General features: G+C 43.5%; 1 protein-coding gene across 5 annotated transcripts in view; it reads right to left on the reverse strand.

Annotated features, from left to right (window-relative positions):
• OC90 (otoconin 90) overlaps nt 1-13,538 on the reverse strand; it is a 521,593-nt gene that overhangs the window by 142,165 nt on the left and 365,890 nt on the right. For 4 of the 5 annotated variants that reach the window (XM_086967045.1, XM_086967044.1, XM_086967043.1 and 1 more), the window contains 2 exons: nt 5,916-5,966; nt 5,737-5,787 (listed from right to left, as the gene is read on the reverse strand). In XM_086967045.1, coding sequence (XP_086823171.1) covers nt 5,737-5,787; nt 5,916-5,966 — 102 coding nt within the window. The remainder of the gene's footprint in view (nt 1-5,736; nt 5,788-5,915; nt 5,967-13,538) is intronic. The other variant, XM_086967046.1, reaches the window with a different exon arrangement.

The following is a 13,538-nucleotide window of genomic DNA, read 5'->3' on the forward strand; positions in this document are numbered from 1 at the left end:
CTTCCTTGCTTTGGGCGACAAAACACGGACACGGACCCGCACAGCAGGGACACCTTCCGGTTCCACGCCACTCTGAACCCACCTGGTTACCTCCAAACAATAACTCTCTGACACAACTAGGATACCCCACTGGTACTCACTAGTCATCCACAGCCAAGACCAGGCCATAGGCCATCCAAATCACAGGTCCTAACTAATCCACAGAGAGGGGGGTAGTAACCCCTGGCACACAATAGCCATTCTCCACTCTCTCTCTCAGTGTAGCTACAACTACCACTGATCCAACAACCTAGGGTCCACACCCTCAGACTGACCAGAGGTCACGGGCAAGAATGCCCCACCCTACCTCTACTTCTGGGTTTCTGCACCCTCACAGAGAAGCACTCACCAGAACACAATTCTCCTACCAGATCAGGACCTCACTCCCTCACTGGTCTACCACCTGGAAACTATTCCACTTCTGAGGTACAAAGCACACAGCACAGTTCCTCTTCAAGCAGGTGGGGGGACACAGCACACAGCAAAGTCCCCTTTCCTCTACCTTAGTGGAAACAACAAACTGCAGGTGAGCCCCAGATCACACAGCAAGGGCAGCCCCCTCAGTCTCTCCAGCTGATCCACTTTGGTAGAGATTCCTCTTGACCTAGAAGTTTCCTAATCTCCCAACCTAAGATCTAAACCCTCAGGTTGCACCGGGGTCAGAAGTAAGGACACCGTCCCTCTGCACCCCCTTCCAGTTCCATGACTACAGGCCCAGTATGTCTCAGGCTAGACAGAGCACACGCCAGCGGCGTATCAGTGAGACACTTTCCTCCAGTACTCCCTATCACAGGGTAATTCTCAGTATGTCCCAGGCTAGACAGAGCACACGCCAGCGGCGTATCAGTGACACACTTTCCTTCAGTACTCCTTCCAGGTCAGGCCACAACCCCAACCTGGCTTTCCCCCCTCCTCGGGGAACGACCTCCAGAGGCCCCACAAATGGTCAAGCACTCTAGACGGTCAAATGCTCAGCGAGCCAGGACTTCTGCACCCTCCACTTAGGAGCGGTACTGCCCAACACTAGGACCGCCGGAGTTCTGGTTACAGACACACCCCGTCCTCTAGACAAAGGAAGATCCTCCTCAAATGACGTATGTACAGCTTAGGCCCCTGACCTGACGCTCCCTTAGGGAACCCTCCAGGCCCTGAGATAGGGTTTCAGGCCAACGTGGGACACACCGTCACAAACTTACTCCGCCTCCACTGAGACAGGGCGTGAGCCCCTACACCCCTACCATCCTACTGAGACCTAGCTGGGTTACACATGAACCTCTTCCCCTTCACAGGATCATCAGATACACAAGCCACTCCTTTTAGAATCACTCCCTAATGCCTCTGCAAGACATCTAGCACACCGCCAGACATCCACCTTCTTGTCCAGTGCCTCTGCAGGACCTCCTGCACACCACCAGAGGTACACCTCACGTGCAAGCTCCTTAAAAAAACTCACACCAACTCCTCCAGTTCAAGACACCACTCATCCACACACTCCCCCTCCAGACTGGTGAGACAGTTCCTCACTGCCTCTGACTCACAACCTGTACCCCTCTTACTGAGCACCAGGCACCATACTCTGGGAACTGGGAATGGGACTTCACACGCACTGGACACATTTAAGCTGCCACCACTGGATCCTACCATACTGGGGAATCCAGACACACACACTACACTCAGGCGATAACCACCCTCCTGAGCTAGTCATTTCTCCTCCACACTCCCTCTCTTCCATCTACCCACACAGGAACAGGAATTGGGATTGGGCACTGGACCCAGCAAGGGATTCCTAATCTATGGGAACCTCCCCCTCTACTGGCGTCCCGCCCTGTCACTTTCTCTCATCTGCCACTAAACATAAAGTGCAGAAACACATTTGAAAATGACACTCGAGGAAAAACAAAAATCAAAAACAATAATCCCAAACATGTGACTATCTGAAAAAAAATTGCAGAGTTTTGTAATGTAGCCAGTTGTCGCTGTGGCACTGCGCAAACACAAGTCCAAATCCGCACCGCTGACCAACAATGTTAGAACTGGCTATTTCTGGTAGTCTAAGGCTGACGCCAAAGCCAGGCAGAAACCACCATTCTAGTCAGGGCAAGGAAGTCACACGCCAAGATAACCTCTGCTCACCCCCTTGGTAGCTTGGCTCAAGCAGTAAGGCTAAACTCGGAGGCAATGTGTAAAAAAGCATTTGCGCCAGCGCACAACAGCAACAACATACTAGGCACACCACAAAAGAGACTCCACACAAGGTTATTATAAAAATAACTTTTGTATTGTAAAAACACATCAGATAAAATCACACATATACATGGTGCCAACTGGCACAGGTAATATTCACATGGGATTTTTTACAAGACAGGGCCACATGGGCCACTGTCATAATCAACACTTTCAGAAATAGAAAAACTTGTCAGAAATTAGAATAAAAGAATATAAAATCACTGAAGCACAAAGTAACAGTTATAAATCACAACCAGTACCTACTGGTAACAGGTAAGTACCACCTACGCAACTCTAAACACCTTAGGAGCATGTCACGCAGGGGACTAGGACCTCACTAGGACCACCTGTACTAAAAAGAACAACCACCTAAGTATCACACAGCATTTAGGGGTCTAGGAAAGAACACATTACCCATGATGCATGAAAACACATTCAGAGGAGTAATAAAGAGAAACACATGATGCGTAAACCTACACATTCAGCGGTGTTAAGAATAAAGCACATGATGCAATGAAATACATTCAGGGGTGCAGCGCAAGAAGACACATGATGCCTAAAACATTCAGAGGTGTTAAGAATAAAGCACATGATGCAATAAAATACATTCAGGGGTGCAGCGCAAGAAGACACATGATGCCTAAAACATTCAGAGGTGCAGCGCAGGGAAAAGGAAGACACATGATGCATAAAACATTCAGCGGTGCCAGAGCAACACAATAGCGCAAAAATCACATGATGTCTAAAAACATTCAGAGGTGCAGGAATAACACATGATGCAAGAAATCACATTCAGAGGTGCAATAACCATACAATTGCGCAGAACTCACATTCCAGCCCCCATCTAATATAAGGACTAAGAGCCCTGTGTCCAGAATTTCAGGGTGCGCTGCCATGCAGCGACAGTCAGGGTTGCGCCACTGGCGCAAAACCTAAACGGTGCAGGTGCCCACTACTTGCTGGGCACCTGGAAACAATCACGAGGGCCTAAACGTTGCAGCTGGCACTAAGTGCTGCGCAGCTGTGACTGGCCGGGCACCTCTGTGCCATCTCTGTCCCTCTCAGGGACTCGCTCTCCATCTTGCGCCTAAACGGTGCAGCTGCCCACTCATTGCTGGGCAGCTGGAGAATCATCAAAGAAACTGCAACAAGGTCCTCACTGACCCTTGGGAGCAAACTGCACCCACTGTGGGAGCCACACAGCCTCTAAAAACACTTTCCTCGCAGGTAGGAGGGGGGCGGGCACACAGACCCAGGCTCACCAGCCAATCACACGCTAGACACAAATTACACAAATATGCCAACTTCTAAAAGTGGCGCTTCTAGACTAGACACAATCATGCCGCATATACCAATTCGCAGCATTCAGTCTCACGAGTTCTCTCATACCAAACTCGCCCCTGCACTTCCCACACATCAGGAACTACCATGGGCATACATATTCCCCTTTCATTCCTATGGGAGGGCAGGTCACTCACCACACATACACAGAGAGCTCAAGCACTTTACACTGTACCACAGTGAAAAAGTGCGCAGAGGCCTAAAATCACCACCACCAGGTTCCAGAAACAGGCTAGGAAAAAGCAAAAAGTCTCAGGGTGAACCTGCCCAAAGGGCCGGGTCCAACAGGCATCTACTGAACCAACCAAATGGTGGAAAAGGTAACGAAATGTGGAAGCATTTGAAGAATGTACAGTAACTAGGGCACATCATTAACGTACCACTGACTACTCTACCCAGCCACCATATCTCCAGATGTCCCCTTTTTATATAAGTACTTATGTAGGATGTTTAGTACACTGGGAATATTTAGTGCACAGAGCATGGGCTCCATGGGAAAGAAGGCTCCAAAATATGTAATGTGTACCTGCGGAGTAAATAAGGCTATGTGCTTTCGTTCTTCCTCTAAGATAGTCAAGAGCACCAATGCCAGTGGGCTTGGGAGAATTGACCGTAAATCTTGAAATATCTGAAAAGGTAGAGACTTCACTCAATAAAATGTGACAGTGAGGTCTCAGGGCTTATACAGCTAGCTTGTGATGGCCCCTCTCCTTTTAATGCATTGGAAGTGTGAACTGGACAGACAGGCAAGTGGGGAAAGGGAACATCCCTGCTTTCGTCCTCTGGACAGTGATATTTGGTGTGCATTCACCAATTATCTTAACATTTTGACCTAGGGTCTAAACTAATACTTATACAGCCATTTTAACCCCGTCGAAAGCCTGCTAGGTATAGAGCGATGTAGGTGACATATTTTGTATATCTTGCTCAGCATGACAGCGTGTCAACAGCTAGCCCAACATTACCCCAAGCCTGTCTTCCCCCAATAATGTCTGACTAGTAATGTGATATTAAAGTAGGCCATACAGTGATGTTGAGCTACTAAGATTCTAGTGTAAAATGTATCATCAATGTTTAGCAATGCTATGGGAAGGTATGGGCCGTGGTCTTGTGGATTTTAATCTAGTTTCAACAACAGCCCCATTTTTACTCCATCAGAGACTCTTGGGCGTGCAGAGTGAGTAAGAAGGAGTTTGCCAGTTGGACCACCAGTAAGATGAAGGAAGACTTATAGAATGTGTCATTGAAGCTTCCGAGGCTATATAATTTGTTGTGTGGCAGGCGCCCAACTGTGGCCCTGACCAGGCTCAGATACTTCAACTGGCTCTTATAATTGGTCTATGAACCAATTAGAGGACAGAGAATACATAATCAGTAAGGTTATGTATGTATTTGTGAATCACCCTCCTTCCCCCTAAATCGTGTACAGAGAAGAGTACTATATCATATTGACAACGTGAGCAAAGCTTTAGTTGTTTGTGATGTCACTCAGAACCCATGCCAGCATAATGGAATGATTAATCCTACTTGGAGTTGAGGATGCTGTTTGTAGATATTAGGAATATTTTCAAATAGAAAATAAAATTGTTTTAAAAAGTGGTAATGGTAAAAACCTTGCAATTGTTCCACTCAAAAGGCTCATGATAGAGTACCCTGGTGCACGTAATGGCAGAGTGAGGTGTAATGTAAGCCAAAACAAAAATGTATGAGTTTTTCAGTTAAAAACTTTCTCTTTATTCGAGAAAATAGAGAAAAAAAGAAAAAAGCAACACATTAACTGTCGTAGCTCGTCCAGTCGTGCAGACAGCACAAAGCACCAGAATAAATCAGAAAATGGTATAATAAACAGTATTTCAGCGGATGGCTTTAATGGGCTAATTCCTACAGACAGCATTCGTGCTTGCCTTTGTTTGCACACATTAGCATTTCAAAGCCTTCCTACTGGCTGCTTTCAATGCTTGTTTTCTCTGCAGCACATTCACAACCAGCCAAGGTTGACGAGAGTCGCACTTGGCTCATGAATCGTTGCTGTACATGATGTTGGGTCTGTTATGCTGGGACAAGCAACACAGAAGCAGGCAGCGAAAAGGAAATGAATATTGGAGCTGAGTCACAAAATGAAATGCTTACTGTCCATTTGGAGAGTTCCAGGTCCCAACTCGCTGGGATCAGTGGAGTTGTCTATGGAAGAGAGAATGATTGCACAATGACTGAAGGTGTGCACGTTCTTGTTTGGCTGAAGAACATTTATTGCAAGAAACCTTTCGATAACGACGATATTGTAAACATAAATAAAGCGCACACCTTACCTCCTACTTTTGGATTCCGCGAGACCATGTTGCTGGGGTCACTGGGAGCAACTTCAAAAAGAAAAAAATGCACGTTATCAATCACGTAATCAAAATGCCGTTTTAAAAATAATTGTTCTGGACTGGAACACCAAAAGTTCCCTAGGACCTCAATTAAGCCACATTTACGTGGTTGTGCAAGAAGCACTATTATACATATTTCTAAGGGTGCACCATTTGACTGTTTCTGTAGTTAGTCTAGTCTGTGGTAACATAGAGTCAGTGTTTGCATTTTGTCTAATCGGCGCAATGCTGCATAATTGTAAGGTTTGGTAAGTAGGTCCCCTCCCTTTCGATGGACTAAGTGCTTTTTGGTAGAAGTAAAAATCAAAGTTTATATTCTTTATATTTTAGTAGACAAAATAGGAACCTTAATTTTGGCTTTGTGAAATCAGATCCGTCCACCAAAAACCAGAGATGGGAAAAATAGCACATTTTTACAACAACGGATTTTGGCGCTAAACAGCATCACGGTTCTCATTAGCACAGCCAAAAACCAGCGCCGCCCGGCAGTTTACTGGATCTGCTCTGTGTTTTTATCATTGAATAGGGTAATGTAGGGATTGCATGAGCAGTATTTATTTAAGTGCTAAGGGGGTGTACTCCTTTCTCCAGAGTATTCCTAAGGGTAGCTCTGACATAGTTCACATGCTTATATTTTGGCGCTTGGCCCTCAAGGTGAAACGTTTTGGAAATTATGAAGTCAGATTTGCGGAATGGAAACGGATTTGTCACAGTTTGCACCTGCATGTAAAGATTGATTATGCATCTCTGATTGTGGGCCCAAGGAGGGCACACTGATCTTCCATTACCACACAGATGGGACTGTCCTTCAATCCCTTTCTTACTGGGTCTGTGTGATTCCTGTGCTGTACGTGTGTAGGGCTCAATTTGAATTCCAGTTTGACTAGGTGGCCTTAAGGGAGCAATACATTTATGAATTAAAAACAAATATGTCAAACACCTGCAGCGTGATTAACAACTTTTGCTGCACCATCCTATCATCTATGCACTTGATGGAGCGAGGTGGTAAAGGCAAAATGTTGTGTACCCCTCGTGAAATCAATGTTCCATAATGTTAACTTTTATTAATTGTGTGTTGTGGTAAATTAATCAACCATAGAATAAGTTGCACACATAAATACACGTGGGAATACTAATTTTGCCTGAATGGAGTAATATAATTAACTAATATGTATTGTAATTGTGATGTGAACTAATGCATAGCTTAAATATAAATAAACACAGTTTAAATGTGCTTATTGTATACGTTTTTTGCCAGAAAGTCGTCGGATATGTGAGTATAAAATGCATTTATGTGGCTTACCTGCTAGGTAATAACTAATGGGGAAATATTAGTATGGTGGGAGGTAAACAGAAGGGCTTCAGTTCCATATTTAACATGAATTTGTGTTTGTTGCTATGATAGTTCCAAAAGTGGCCTCTGAGGCCTAAAGAAACATGGCTGCTCGGGTAAACTGCGAGCAAGTGCTGGACTGCGCATGCGTGCCCAAAGCCTGCAAGCGAGAATGAATTGCCTGTGCTCGGATGGGAGGTTCAAGGCTACCTTGCCCTGGAAGCCAGGATGGTTGCCAAAACATGGACGCTCGAATGTTCTAAACGTGGGAACGAAACCCAAAGTTGCAAGACAAGGAAGTGACTAGGCCAAAGACTGTCCGAAACAATGCAGCATTATAATTTTGCTGATTCACCGTGAATATGATGTTGTAATGGTGAGGAGATGCTCACCCACCCCAAATTGTCCAATCAGAACCTGAATTGGTGATGTTAGATACTTTTTAGATAGATTAAGTTAGGAAATTAGTGTATAAAACCCCCTGATTTTGCTTAGAAGGGGTCGCTCTTTCCGATTTCCTTGCAAAGTGCTGCCGGATTACAGATCGAATCCTGGCTGTAAGAACTCTTTGATTTTGCTTGTTTTCTTGCAGGACTGGAAGGATAAGATGAGGGTTTAGTTTGGGATGTTAGGAGAGAATGAATTTGGAACTATCTGTCCTTTGCTAAACCTTACATTTACTTCTGAAATAAATGTCTATTTTCCGAGCTTTAAATAAAACGATCATTTTGAAATAAAGTTAAAGATTTTTACTGAATAAAGAATTAATAAATTCCTAAATGTCAGACATACAAAAAGTTTGCTTCAATAAAAATTAGATAAATGGAGAATTAAAGCTGGTCTTGTATTTTCCTACGCCTGATTTTCGTTCTAGCAGACCAATTGCCACTATGGTGGTGTGTCTGAATAAAATGGTGTTTAATGAAAACCATGGTAAATCGTTTTAAACTATAGGTGTAAATAATAAATAGTTAACTAGGTTTAGACACCCGCCAATGTTCTGGTAGGACTCCTGGTTCTTTCACCAAATCCCTGAAGTCGAGTTAAATGAACAGAGAAAGTGTGCAGTGTAATGGTCCCCACTGTTGAATGAATGTGTGTTCTGAGGTTTCAGGGAAATGGCAATGTTAATTTAGAATTTATTTTTGGAGTCCTGCTGTAGCACACTCACTCACATGTTCATCCCTCCAGTATTACGCTCATCTCTTAAGCCACCTAACCCTGTATTCACTCTTAGATTCAAATATACTCATCCATGCGTCGAGCCATCCAAGCATCCAATCATTCACAGATCCATCCAACCATATTTTGATTGATTTTTACATTCACCGATTCAGCAATCTGGCACCCATGAATGAATGTATGAATGGATGGATGAATGTAAATTTTTTAAGCTTCACCATGTTCAGAATACGCTCAGAAGTTAGCATGAGTCAAGTAAATCACATACTAAGGGGTCTATTAGAATGGCGGGCAGACTACTGTCCCGCACTGGCAATTAGGATGCCACTGCCATTGTGGTGGTGGCATCCCGCATATTACATTGTGTTTTGAGGTGCTGTAAGCAGCACCTACCACAAGGAAATATATGGATGTTGTGCCTGCAACATAGTGCAGGCCAATGTTAGTGCAGGCCCCACCCTCCACCCACCCCCTACCCCCCTGGTGTCCTGGATCGGGCCCCAAAGGAAGCACTGCATGTCTTTCCATGGCGGAGTCTCCGCCATGGAAAGGCATTACACCCCCATCATAGTAATATGGTTGGCGGTGCCTGCAAGGCACTGTCACCATATTGCAGGCCTTTTCCGCCCGGTAGGCAATCGGGACGATTGCCTACCGGCAAAAAAGCGGCAGAACTTCTTTTCATCTGCCGCGGTACCCCCCTGCCATGTTAATGTGGCGGGGGGGGGGGGTAAAAGGCCATCCGGTGGGGTATTTTGGCAGACGGATCACCACCGCCGGTAGGGCGGTGGCGATACGCTCGCCATCCTAATAGACCCCTATGTAATTACCAATGAAGAAAGACATTCACTTACAAAGCGATGGATCTATTTGTGCTGCCAGTGCTTGTTTTCCACAAGCACTAGCTACACACCAATGAAAACACCTGATAATGAATTTGCATATATTTCAAGCATTCTCCATTCCCGCGGAATGATGCTTTCATACCTCTCTGATACAATCACAAAGCAATTCAGTGTGTATTGTATACAGTACTCTGCTATGATCGGTGCACCACCACACCAGATCTCAAATAAGCACTAGCAAAGCCAATAGGTCTGGGCTTAATGTGTTAACACGTAGTGTTAGTACACTAGAGTGAGACACAGAGGAGAGGGTCAGCAGGAGCGAAGGGAGAGGGCTATAGTGTAAAGAAGACCCCCCTCAAGTGGTGGTGGGCTGATATGGCCAAATAGCTAATAGCATCAGGTGAAAGATAAACACTTCACATGGCTTTGCTAAGATGTGATTGCCAAAGTCTCAAGTCAATGGCTGAAAGATGCTTGTCGAAGAAAGCCAATGGTTGGAAGGGGTAGACCCGAAGACCACTCTATATATATTGTTAGCAATAGGTCTATTTGACAACTGTGCTGTCAAAATCCACATCTAAAGAGCACTGCTTACATTAGACACATTGAACCTGGTAGCACTGCTTGTAAGAAATAGAATAGCCAGACTGCAGACAAGATAAAGATAATAGTAAGATGGAAAAAAGTACCTACTCGGCAAAAAATACCTACTCCTTCTTCAAAAGAACAACCATACAAAGGCTTGCAGGGTGAAGGATGACGAAAGTCTCCCCATATAAAACAAGAATTGGCAAAGCCAATAGGTCTTGGCAATTTGAGAGCTAGTGACGTCGTCAATTTTAATGTCTTCTACCTATATGTTATGGAGTGGTGTGGATGTATGTGGTGTGGAATTACGTCGTTTGGAATGGAATTGTTTTTTGCTGAACCTTGTGGCATTGGATTGTGTGGTGTTGAGTGGAGTTATTTGTAGTGGAATTATGTGGCATGGTGAGCATTGGAATTATGTGGCTAGTAACTATGTGGTATTGAGTATAGTGGAATTTTGTGGAGTGAAATTGTGTGTTGTGGATGTAATTATGTGGAGTGGTATTGTGTGTCGTGGAGTGGTATGCATTGGAGTTGAATTATGTGGTGTGGTGATCGATTTTGTAGCATGATGTTAAATTCTGTGATGCTGTGTACTCAAGTGTTATCACTGCTAAGAAAGGCTTATTAAGGAGAAGCAGAAATGACATGCACATATTTTTTGGATAATAGTTATGAAATTGAGCTGGAACAATCATAAATCAATTCAGAGTAATCTGTGAAAAGCAATGGGGTTTTTGGCGGTGGGGGTGCGTAGGAGGAGACGTAATATAAAGCACTGATGGTTTTGGCCTTAATCCCAGAATGAAAGCCACCTGTTTTCACCTTATCCTGCTGGACTCAATGTTTCACTGTCTGTTTATTTTGCAGCACTTTGGTAATTCTACAAGTATTGCAACAAGGTTATCGCATGATGACAACCAGTGCCTTACAGAACAGCTAAATATATACCATGAATTAGTACTTGAAACTAGTGTGATTATTTTCAAATAAAAATGTGTTTGTGTTTTCTAAAGCAGAAACTCATAATAAGTGGAATGAAATCAAGTTAATATGGCAGGCCTGAAAGACACCCTGCCTAAGCTGCTTTGGCCATGCAAGTATTATTTAAAGATCAACTTTTGAATTTTTTTTTAATAAGGAGCGTGAAAGTTTGCTCATGAAAATGTCAATAAGAAAAAAGGTAAACAGATGTGGCTCACAGTAACAATGAATCACAAATGTATGCTAAATGTAACCACACGCCCATCCAACTTAGAAACTGATGATATCTATCGGACAGATGATGATTTAGATGTGTACCTGACTAGGGTGGACAGAGCTGTGACCTAATTATCACACGTTTAGAGGGTTAACTTCAATAAATTGAAGATTGCCTACCTGACAGTGATCTTCCTACGGTATGAGTTATCCAGCGAAGGCAAGGGTTTAGGTCCTGATTCGCTTAAGAAGTGTGCTACCTTGCAGCCTCCAGTCATACTGAATAAGTGGCAGTACCTTCTGGGATTTCTGAACTTTGGATGGACTTACATGCCACACTACGCTGAGTGAGTGAAACCCTTGTATGTCTTGATTTCTCCCATATTTTCAATAAAACAGTAGACAAATAATCATTCCTTGCGCTCTACAAACATACATGCTAGAGACTCAATATTTACATACCATAGATAATAAGACCTAGGTGGGGGAAGTCGACAGATGATGGGAAAATAAAATAAATAAATCCACTTACCTTGCCCTTGTCGCATCGCCGACTCAGCGATGCGGCGAGCACAAGGTAAGTGGTTTTATTTATTTTATTTTTTCTATCTTGTTGTCTGTTGATTTGCCCCTTCCCTGCCGCATTGACCGGTACCGGCCGCGCCTCGTAATACCAAACTGGTAGAGACATACCAAGTCACTTAGGTTATACCTATGTGACCTACAATGAGGGAATAGACTGTTCATATTGCATAGAAGTCTCACTTGTATTTCCCAGCCAAAGTATGTTTTGCTTTCATTGAAAACATTCTTGCGGCTTTGCAGACGGCTATTATGAAGGAGCGCTCTATGGCTCAGGGAAAACGAGTGATTGTAGTATCCCCTTTCTGGCACTAGAGGCAGCCATCAAGGCAGGCATTCCTAATGCTCATGCCCTACACCCAAGTTGGGTGCAGTGAGCCTCTTTTTTGATCCTACTCTACGTGCACAAGCTTTTCAGCTTTTCTAATATGGACAACATGTTGTTCCAACTCCAACTTCCTTGCACATTGAGTCTTATCATAGCCTATTTTACATGGATGGCTCTGATGAGGGTCTGATGAGGAACAAAATGTAAGTACTCCGCAGCCTTCACAACAATGCAAGGGGCAGTGAAAGATAGGGAATTCTTTACACAGCGCACCCACACTAAAATTCTAGGTGATAGCGCTGTCCAACATGCAGAACTTCATGCCCTGTTACTTGCATTACAAAAGGCTGACTTGTCAGTCCCCACACTCATTGTGTGTGATTCTTCCTGCTGTGTTCAAGATTGCAATGTTGACTTACAATATTGGCGTTTTAATAGATTCACAGCTTCAAAGGGAAAATCAAAAAAGAATAAACACCTTTAGGGAAAGGTAGCTGTCTTACAAGATAAGCTTCCGCTGGTTCAAGTGATGCACAATTTGGGCCATCAGCGTGATGTAATTCACACCAATGTAAACTGTGTGGCCGACTTAGCTGTGAAGGCTGGAATTCAGACTGTTAGAACGTAGATATCTTAACAGCTTTATGCACAACCAAGCAAGGTAGAAAGCCTCCAACAGGTTTTCCTCCCAAGTACTTTTATACCCTTTATTCAAATTATACTCAAGTAGTCACACCACCAGGAGTAGGAGACAGAATAATGCCTAATAAACTGTCCAGATTAGATCTAATTGTCTCGATCCACATTATAACAAGCAAATACTTGTAACAGTCACTACATTTAGTGTAGGTAAGCTATGCCAGCGATGGCTGGAACATTCCACTCTTTCAGTTGTGGAAGAACATTTTTCTTTAGTTAAGGTTTTTTCCTTTTAAGACCACATCCTACTAGATATGAAAGGCTCCTGGCAACAGGAATATATGTAATTACAATGAGTTAAAAATAGCCTCAGAAAATAAGGTGCAGAAAGAATTTGCAAGCAGTCTTCAAAGTTACTGACAATGGAATGCACACACTTTCTAAAAGGGTGTACTCATTAAACCACATTCTGTCCACTGCCTAAGAGCTAATTCAAGGGGATTTGAGGTTATTACAAAATGAACAATCTCACTTAAGAGCTATCATGCAATTAAATTAGGCATAGGTCAGGTTTTGTGCCTTGGCAACTTCTAAATGAAACAGCCATTTCTGTACCTTACAATTTAACATTATCACGGAAAAAAAATCCACATATACACTGTTGAGCATTGATGGAAGAAGCACCATTTTAAGTTAGTGGCACACCACCAGTGACCTTATTAATACATGGTATAATCTATTTACCGATTACAGCATTTCAATTGTCTGTCAAGAATATACATCTGTGAGCTGGTATTAAACCAAGCACAATTCACAATTGTTACATTCATGAAAATTCCCTTTTTTCCTACACGTGTTCA

The sequence above is a fragment of the Lissotriton vulgaris genome, chromosome 4_1 (genome assembly GCF_964263255.1).
Source record: "Lissotriton vulgaris chromosome 4_1, aLisVul1.2, whole genome shotgun sequence".
Classification (NCBI taxonomy): Eukaryota; Metazoa; Chordata; class Amphibia; order Caudata; family Salamandridae; genus Lissotriton; species Lissotriton vulgaris.